General features: G+C 33.3%; 1 protein-coding gene across 1 annotated transcript; it reads left to right on the top strand.

Moving 5' to 3' along the window:
- The first annotated feature begins 1735 nt into the window (after positions 1 to 1735).
- LOC132108482 (TPA-induced transmembrane protein-like) lies at positions 1736 to 8284 on the top strand. Its single transcript, XM_059515183.1, has 8 exons — positions 1736 to 2197; positions 3880 to 3960; positions 4327 to 4401; positions 4529 to 4664; positions 5145 to 5287; positions 7527 to 7597; positions 7786 to 7955; positions 8171 to 8284. Exons 1-8 carry the CDS (start codon positions 2123 to 2125, stop codon positions 8176 to 8178), a joined length of 759 nt encoding a protein of 252 aa, XP_059371166.1. The 5' UTR covers positions 1736 to 2122; the 3' UTR covers positions 8179 to 8284.
- Positions 8285 to 9390: the final 1106 nt, after the last annotated feature.

Genomic DNA, 9390 nt, shown 5'->3' with positions numbered 1-9390 from the left:
AGTTACTGTCAATTAATTTGTACTTAAATATCAGTCTTTTTCTTCTTCTTCTTAACACATATGGAGCTTGACAGCCTCAGTCGTCATTCTCTTTGTAATGTGAACCAGGGCTGTCAATGCACTCTTAAAATGTAAAACCTTCCCTTTCGCGTTAAGTGGATAAAAATATGGATTTCATCCAGACACGTGGTGACAAGGTGAATTAATTTTCATTAGAGGTGCCAAGATGAAGCTTCATGAAGCTTTAACGCTTTCCAGCTAGAGGTGCTGAAAAGTGGTAAATTTCTTGAGGCCTTTGAATGCACGATATATATGGACACCTGCTGGGCCATCCTAATAAAGTCCAGAAAAAACTAATAGTAGTGTGACAGTGCCAAAATGTGTGCTACGTGATTAAAAGAGGCTTGATAAATTTAACATTCTGTATACAAATTATTTTTCCTGTAAGAGTGGTCGCAGCCATTTGTAAATTTAATGTGTCTGGGTTTCAGTGCAAAACAGCTCTTTTTGCTGCTTTATATTTAAAATTGGTGTGTCTTACCATATTATTTTAATGTCTTATATTAATTTTGAACACACTGAATTGTAGTGCAAACAGTTTTACCGTTTACTGCACTTTGTTATTCTTCTCGTTTTTTCCCCTACGGCAGCTCATGAACCGTAAATATTGCACCTTCTAAGAAAACAGCTTACTTCCATGTTGAAGAATCAGGTGGATAGTAAACACATGTAAAATAAATACATTATTTAAAGTTTTTATGCTAGTTGGTTGTTTCATGAGGTTTCATAATTGTGTAACTGCTTTTGTTCAACAGAGGAAAATTATCCTGTTATTTAGACTGAATAAAAGAGGGTTAAAATGAATAATGTAACCTAGACAGAATCTTAAAACAATATTTTTTTAATCTTCAAACGAAGCTTTGGACTTCACTGACGTCACTTTACTAAAATGATACAAGCCTCAATACAGAGCTCCTTGAAAGTACCTGATATTCATGACACAATCCTCAAAGCCTCAGTATTTGTCATAACAGCACTCAATTGCAGAGCAAAGTCGGTGCTTTTACAGTGCATCCGGAAATTATTCACAGCGCTTCAATCAATTTTTCCACATTTAGTTATGTTACAGCCCTATTCCAAAATTAAAGACAACTCTGAATTATAGACAACTCTGTGAATGTTCTTGAGTGGCCAAGCCAGAACCTGAACCCAATCAAATATTTCTGGAGAATCCTGAAAATGTGCTTTTGCCCCCATCCAACCAGACAGAGCTTGAGAGGTGAAAAAGGCAAGGAGAAGAATGGCAGATATTGCCAAATGACGATGACCAAAGCTTATTGCATCATACCCCAAAAGATTTGAAGCTGTAATTGGTGCCAAAGATGCTTCAATAAAACATTGAGCAAATAATAAATGTTTTTTTTTCTTCGTTTTTTTAATTTTTTAATAAATTTGCAAAGATTTCAGACAAACTTCTCCACCGTTGTCATAATGGGCTATTGTTTGTAGAATTTTGAGGAAAATAATTCATTTTGGAATAAGGCTTTAACATAAAATGTGGAAAAAATGTGGAATTCTTACTGGATGCAATGCAAATGTGCACAAAATACAGTTCACAAGGGCAATGCCTTGACACCTGTGTTTATTTGGAATCACTGTTAATTACTGCCAACGCATTTCAAATCAATATGAATTACAACAGTGTACGACCTCCACCTCACAGTAAAAGCACGTTTTCCCAAATCCCCTGAAACCACTACACTGGATTACACTGATATAGACTGTCTCTTCATTTTATTGGACTTCAGATAGCAAGTAACTCACAGTTCCTGTAAGCTTGACTTCAGTTTCGCTTTGATGTTGTACACTCCTCCTAAATGAAATACGAGACGCTTTTTAACACTTATATTTCACCTGTAGACCTTATCATTACCCGCCGCATCCACATTGAGAAGAAACCTGGAATCAACTTATTTATCCTTTACTTACTAAACGTAACAATCGGGAACAAAGCATTGTTAACTAACCACAACAAAAAACCCGGTGAGACCTTTTCATAACGCGTCTTTTACACGTCGCAGTTCCGGGTCTTTTTCAAGGTTGGGAAAGAGGCTATGGAAGTATGAGGGACGAGCTGGAGTTGAAACCCATACAAGTTGTCCGTGACAACAATAACTCGACAGAGCAAACGACTGTGGTAAGTTTTCAATTCATTCAAATCTAGTCTTCAGGTCACTGACAAGTTTGGTTACTCGTGATGTTTGTGCAAGTACGCAAACGCCAAGTGTCAAGCTCTACTAAGAGAACAATACAGTTTTACCCTCAGGCACTTAAGTTGTTGCTTCGGTCTGATCGTAAGATCTATGGAAAAACATTTGTTATTTTTACTTTTTAAACTCTACAATAGGTGCTGTGGTGATAGGCTACCTTATTGCTTAACTAAATGACATTACAAATATGCTTTCTAGGCTACACGGCAACTGTACAGAGCAAGTGTTTTTTTTTTTTTTTTACCCTGTACTTCATCTAGTTAAGTTGTTCTTTCGAAATTCCTAGTTCGCTAACGATGGACGCACACCTGTAGGTTTTGAGACCAAATTACTATGAAACTATCTTAGGCTGGTTTGAGATATATATATATATATGTGTGTGTGTGTGTGTGTGTGTGTGTGTGTGTGTATATATATATAAATATATATATATATATACACACACACATATACATATATATATATATATATATATATATATATGTGTGTGTGTGTGTGTGTGTGTGTATATTGTGTGTATATATGTATATGTGTGTGTATATATATATGTATATGTGTGTGTATATATATAATATAATATAATTTATTTATTTTTTTTTATTATTGATGAACTATTGACAACACTGTGTGTGCATGTGTGTGTGTTCTCTTAATTTATTTCTCTAAATTTTATTTAACAATCTTTTTTTTTTTCATTTAGTACTGGACTTCAGAAGCTACATAAATAAATACATGCTTCCCAGAAGACAAAATAAGTAAAACTTACCCTGATTATCCAGTTAAAAAAAGTTTACAACCCCTGTCTCTTAATGGATTGTGTTGCCACTTGGGCATCAGTAGCCTACATGTTTTCACCTTTCACCTTCAGTCCCTCAATTGTCCACAATGTTAAAAGATAGATTTCAAAATCATACAATATGTGAAAGGGTTAAAATATGCAGAAGGGGCTAGAAAACCAAAGAATGTGCAGAAGCTGGAGGAGGTTCCTGAAGAACAGCAGGCGGTTCGGTCCTGAACTGCTCAGGACATAAAAGGGACTCATGAAAAACTATCACAAAATAGAAAAACGTTGTGTGTCATCCAGGAAATTACACACAGTATTAAGATTCAAGGGTATGTAAACTTATGAATGGGGTAATTTTTATAAATACAGTCGTTATTGTCTTGTGGAGTATATGTAAACATCTTTTATGTGAAATAGCTTATTCAGGACAGTACTAAATAAAAAATTTTTGTATGATCCCTCTTATGTTTCTATTATTAACATTTTGCACATTCTGAATGGGGTGTGTAAACTAGTGAGCATTGTGTGTGTGTGTGTGTGTGTGTGTATTTATATATATTTTTACATAATGGTTAAACCATGTTTTTCAAAACATAAAAAAATGACTAAATGGTACTAAGTACTTTTAAATACACTCTTGGCACATTCCAAGAGATGTACTCTTTTCTTTATTATGGGCCCTTTCCATTGCCCCTGTCCTGTACCATTGTAATGTTTTTACTGTAGTTAGTGGTTGATTGTCTAAAAATATACTTTCCATAAAGCTACTGTACAGAGCAATGTTTTCTTTTAATGTTTATGTGTATTGTATAAATTGTCACAAAGGTGATTCCAGGGAATGGTGCTTACTCAGGCCACAACAGTTCAGAGAGAAATGAAGTGTTCCCTTTGCTATCAACAACACAGGTATATATGCCTTACTCCTAACTTTTGATTGGTGGAAGAAATTAACTTATTGAATGAAACTATGATGGTTTGGAGCCGAAGCAAAACCATTTTGACACATTCAACTACATAAGCTGATTTTTCCATTTTGTCTTACTCTGAAACCTGATATGCAATGACTCATATAATAAATATACAAACCTGGTTGAGAAATACAGAAACGGTCTAAATAACCGACATAAAATACTTTGTTTTCACTCATTGTTATTCAACTAAGCTCCACTTTATATGTGTGCCCTGACACCTTGTACTGTGTGTAGAATTTTAAGCAGCAAACTGATCCTTTAGTTTAGTTTGACCAGTTAGTCTTGATTTGTGTGTTTTCAGGACACTGAGAACAACAGGGAACAGTACATCCATGTGGATGAAGGCGTCGATACTGACTCTCTAAGTCAACACAATGTAAATCTGAAAAGCAACAGTCTAACAAAGATGTTTACTTTAATAGTAACATCTCTCAGTATCCAGATTTGGCTTTGAATATCACTAAGGTAAAGTAATAAAGCCTTGTTCCTCTGTTTGTTTGCAGTTGCAGAGGGAGCTGCGTAGGGTCAAGAAGGAACTGAATGAAGTGGTGGTGTGGAAACTCAAACTATGGACATTGATACTTATCGTCTTTACTGCCATTGCTCTGGTTATTGGGATCTCAATCATTGTGTGTGCAGGTACTAATGCCCCATTCAGATTCTTTGTCTTGTGTGAATGCTAGTGATAATGTTACTATTGCAATTTGCTATATATTCTGCTGTTTTTATGCAAGGTGAATAGGAATCAAAGTCTAAACTTTCACATTCTGTCAATTTAATCAAAAATACACATTTTTATTTTACACATTAAATACACATTTTACTCACATTTTGTTGTGAGTGTTGATTTATTAAATACATTTGATTAATTAATTGATTATTAAATAACATTTATTTAAGCGGATCCTGAATTCTTAGCTGACACGAGTCATATCTGGCTTGGTCTCTCTTCTGACACTGATGTTTTAAGTTATGAGATCAGGGAAGCGTTCCTCTATACATCCCCAAAAAGTCAGCTGTTTCCAAGATGACTAAACCACAACATATGTTTCTTAAGTAATTCTTGTGTTAGATACTGATTGTCTTTTATTGTTGCTTTGCAACCCTTTTCTTTTAAAGTTGTTGATGATGATGAGGATGAAAAATATGAAAAATCATCATTTGTGGTGCCGCGCTTCTTCAGTGGGAATTTCACTCTGGACCCTAAAAGTTTCAATTCAGAAACTCAAGAGGAAGAAACTATGATAGAGCTGAAACAGCAGGTAATAACAAGAATGATTTGACTGTTATTCTAGATACCTGTGAAGTAATTTTGAGAAATCCATTGATACACTTCACATAACTACACACATATCATACTCCGAAGTTTGAAGAAGTCAGAGACATTCATTTATTTTTAAATCAACATGTCTAGTGATTTAAAGAATAAATATTCACCATGTTTTTTTTTCTTTTTTCAATTGTTTCACATGATTTCCCAGACTAATCCTGAATCTGAAACTAAATGAATGTTCCACATTTAGTACAAACTAGACTCCTACAACATGTATATATGTGTGTGTACTGTAATGTGTGTGTGTGTGTGTGTATGTGTGTGTATATACACACAATGGTGGTCAAAATTATTAGAACACTAGTATTTTCTCCATCTAAAAATGGTTTTAAAACAGTTATTTCTATCTTTTGTAGTAGTTTGTAAGCAGGAAATATTAGTTTACTTTTCCAAACATTTATTTTGCCTTTAATTTTAATAATTCAGTGAGATTTTTGCACAAGAATGTCTGACACAGAGTTCTGATCTCATCATCATCATTCAGTCTGTCTGGAATGACATGAAGAAACAGAATAAACTGAGACAGACTAAATCTAGAAGAACTGTAACAATGTCTTCAATATGCTTCAAGAGACCGACCTGCAAAGCTACAGTACTGTTAAAGGTTTTAGGCACTTGTGTAAAATGCTGTAAAATGAGGATGCTGTCAAAAAAATAATCAAATAGATTTTCTTTATCAAATTACTTCTATTAACTAAATTAAATCAAAATTTGGTGTGACCATCCTTTGCGTTTGAAGCAGCTTTTTCCCTTAGTTTTTCAGGCAGCTTTGCAGGTAGGTCGCTACACCAAAAGATAGAAATAACTGCCTTAAAACCATTTTGGTATTTCCTTATTTTGATCGCATTCAATATTATACTTTAAGAAAGCATTTGCATTGGGTTTGCAAAAAACAGTTTTATGCATGTTTTAGCCCAAGTTTTTGTTGCATTTACACAGTTTTGGCCAACAGGTTCTTTAGTTCAATTGATTCGAAGCTTTGAAAAGGTTAGTTTCTCCCATCACTACTTCTCACTCAGGGCCGTGTTTATGCTAATAGTGCAGAGAGCATCACAAATGGGTGGAACTTTTTTCCTAAGATGAGTACACTCATTTGGAGAGGCTGTTTATAATTTATTGGGATTATATATAAAAAAATGCCTTTTAAAACACCTTATAAAAGAGATTTTGGTGGCTATAACTTTGCCTCCTTCAATGAACAAGTCACACTTCGTTTCCCCCTTTTTTTTCCACCATAAATGTGTTGCCTCACTACAGCCAAACCAGATTGTTGACTGAGTAAAAAAAAAAAAAAAAACATGTATATAATAATTTGCAGTCCTTAGAAAAACAATGAGACCCTATTAAAATAAACATTGTACTGTCTGGTAACTTTACACAGACTGGGCTAAGCATGTTTTTCAGACAAAGGTTTTGTTTTTGCTGTATTTCTGAAATGGTTGACATTTAAACATGATATGTCTTGCCCCTAGACTTTTGTTTAAAGTGCATACATTACTGTGAAAATAATGACATGAATTATGCTGATTATCAAGGGATTTTAACATCTAGTCCTAGGAAGCATACAATGTACCTGATGTGGATTTTAATGAATTGTATCATTTGAAAATTGTATCTGTTTGAAATTATAATTTTTTTATTGCACAGTAGACTGTTAGAACTAATGACAACTAACAACTGCTTTTATTCGAGATCATCACTGTTTAGAGCTATTGGATAAATCAAGTTTCTGTAAAAAAAAAAAAAAAAGAAGAAGAAAACATTTTTTGATTCACAGAATAAAGTAAATCAGAGAGGTTTGGTACTTCTTGGTAAAGATGAGTAAATAATGAAAAAATGTTCATTTGTGTGGGTGAACTAACCAGCCTAAGTGGGATGTGCCACAACTTGCACTTCTGCTTTCACAGTGGTAGTGCGCTCTCTCTCTCTCTCTCTCTCTCTCTCAGTGCTTGGGGGCACAGCACTGCATATTTGAGATGTTTTGTTTATCTAGACACCTGATTTAACAGAGCTCAGTAGGCTGACTCAAATAGGTGTGTTAGACAAACTAGACATCTAGGAGCAGAATGGAAATTTTTTTGTTTTGTTTTGTTTTGTTTGCTAGTTACATGTTTAATGAATTAGTCAATCTATGTCTGTCTCTTCCATACACCATGATGAACCCTCAGATGACAGGAGTCTACAATTCTTCTCCTGCATTGGAGCGGTACTTCCACAGTGTCACCATAAACAATCTCCAGTGAGTCAATTTCACACTCCATTGTCATATTTCACGCCATCTTTTCAGTTTATTTGCTTGTGCATACCATAATTTGTGCCTTTAAAGCCTTGTACACACATTTTTGGTACAACCCAGACAAATACATGTCATTTATATCAAGTTAAACTTGACTAAAATGATCTTTTTAATGCTGTGTTTCCATATAGGGACACTACAGGCCAGTTTAAGCTCCAGTTCATGATGCCTTTAGAACATGAGAAGTTGATACGCTACACTTTGAGTCTAAAGATGGTTAAAAATGTGCTGCTCCAACACTTGTATGATCGAGACACTGGAGACCCTTTCTATATCATACCAACATCACTCCACATGGAAGGTGAGGAGATATTTTTAAAACAAAATAAGAATAATAAATTATAAATAATAATACACTCACAAAAAATATTGATAATAATAAAAAGTACAAGTATGGAAATAATAAATGAAATGGTACATACAATTTGCATGCAGAACTGCCAAATATAAAATAAATTTGTTTTTGTTTTACTAGTAGAACTGACTATGATTTTCTCGTTTGCTTTTTTTTTCCAGTTGGATAACTAAGCAACCTTGAATTACAAGATGGATTTTCTAAATTGAACGACTGGTCCCTTCATTAGAAAACAAAACATTCCAAACATCACGTTATTTCATTTAACTGCCTTCATTTAACTGCCTACCTTTAATAGATCTCTTAATAATAAGAATAATGATGATGATGTTAATAATAATAATTATTATCCACCATTAATAATTTTGTATTAAAAAACCTTTATGGGTTCACTTAAAAAAAAGTCAGTGTTCATACAGTATGTTTTATACACTTTATATAAAACTAACTTTAGATATTTAACAGCTTCAGAACACTTAAAACCTTTTTTTTGCATTAATAATAATAATAATAATATTTTAGAATAGATAGATGGAGCCTATGGATAAGAAATATGGAGGTTCCAAACCTGTTCTGTTGTTATGGTGTTAACTTCCATGTTACTCCAGGATGTGTGGATATTTTTTTTATGCTTTTTTGAATAAAAAATTGTGCTTTAAAAAAAGTGCTGTAATGGAAGTATTTTACTCTATTTCTGCATGAAAAATATAAATCATTTGTATTATAATCAAGATGACCTGTACTTTTTTCCCCCCTGATAAATAAGGTACAAAGTTAACCTCTTTAGAGGGCACCACCTTAGTTACAGCTTTTGTACCTTTTTTTTTGTTTATTTTATTCATATGTATATATGTTTTTTTTTTTTTTTTTGAGTGTGTGATCTATTTATTGGATGATACCTAGACATTAAAAACAGTTGTAACTAATATATTAGAATTATATTAGTTGTGCATGTTAAACAACCTTTTGCTCTTGATTGTCTTCTGATCTATTTAGAATAGTTTTGAGTTTAGGAGCAGCTTCAACATGTCATTTGTAAAAAAAAAAACAAAAAAAACAAAAAAACAATTGGTGGCTCCTAAAAGCAAAAGCTGTAATATTGTGAAATATTTTTACTATTTAAAATAACTGCTTTCTATTTGAATATGTTTTTAAAATGTCACTTACGCTAAAATGTCACAATGTCTTATTGTTCAAAAACTTTTGACTGGTAGTGTATAAACATGAATTTGGATAACAGCTCACATAATTGTACATGCAATCTTTTTATTTAAAATCGGTTAAGAGTTCAAATCTATCAAGTACATCACAGTTCATTTTGAGTTAAAAGTTCACAATGTACTTGTACTTGGATTGTGTCTATACCTGGATAAGGGACATT

This window comes from Carassius carassius, chromosome 28, assembly GCF_963082965.1.
Source record: "Carassius carassius chromosome 28, fCarCar2.1, whole genome shotgun sequence".
NCBI lineage: Eukaryota > Metazoa > Chordata > Actinopteri > Cypriniformes > Cyprinidae > Carassius > Carassius carassius.
This window is presented reverse-complemented; position numbering and strand designations above follow the sequence as displayed.

Bases quoted from the DNA above. Each gene is read 5' to 3' on its own strand.
- LOC132108482 (XM_059515183.1), top strand. From the start codon at position 2,123: ATGAGGGACGAGCTGGAGTTGAAACCCATACAAGTTGTCCGTGACAAC. The intron at 4,402-4,528 runs GTAAATCTGAAA...GTTTGTTTGCAG, and splicing joins ACTCTCTAAGTCAACACAAT to TTGCAGAGGGAGCTGCGTAG. The intron at 4,665-5,144 runs GTACTAATGCCC...TTTCTTTTAAAG, and splicing joins CTCAATCATTGTGTGTGCAG to TTGTTGATGATGATGAGGAT.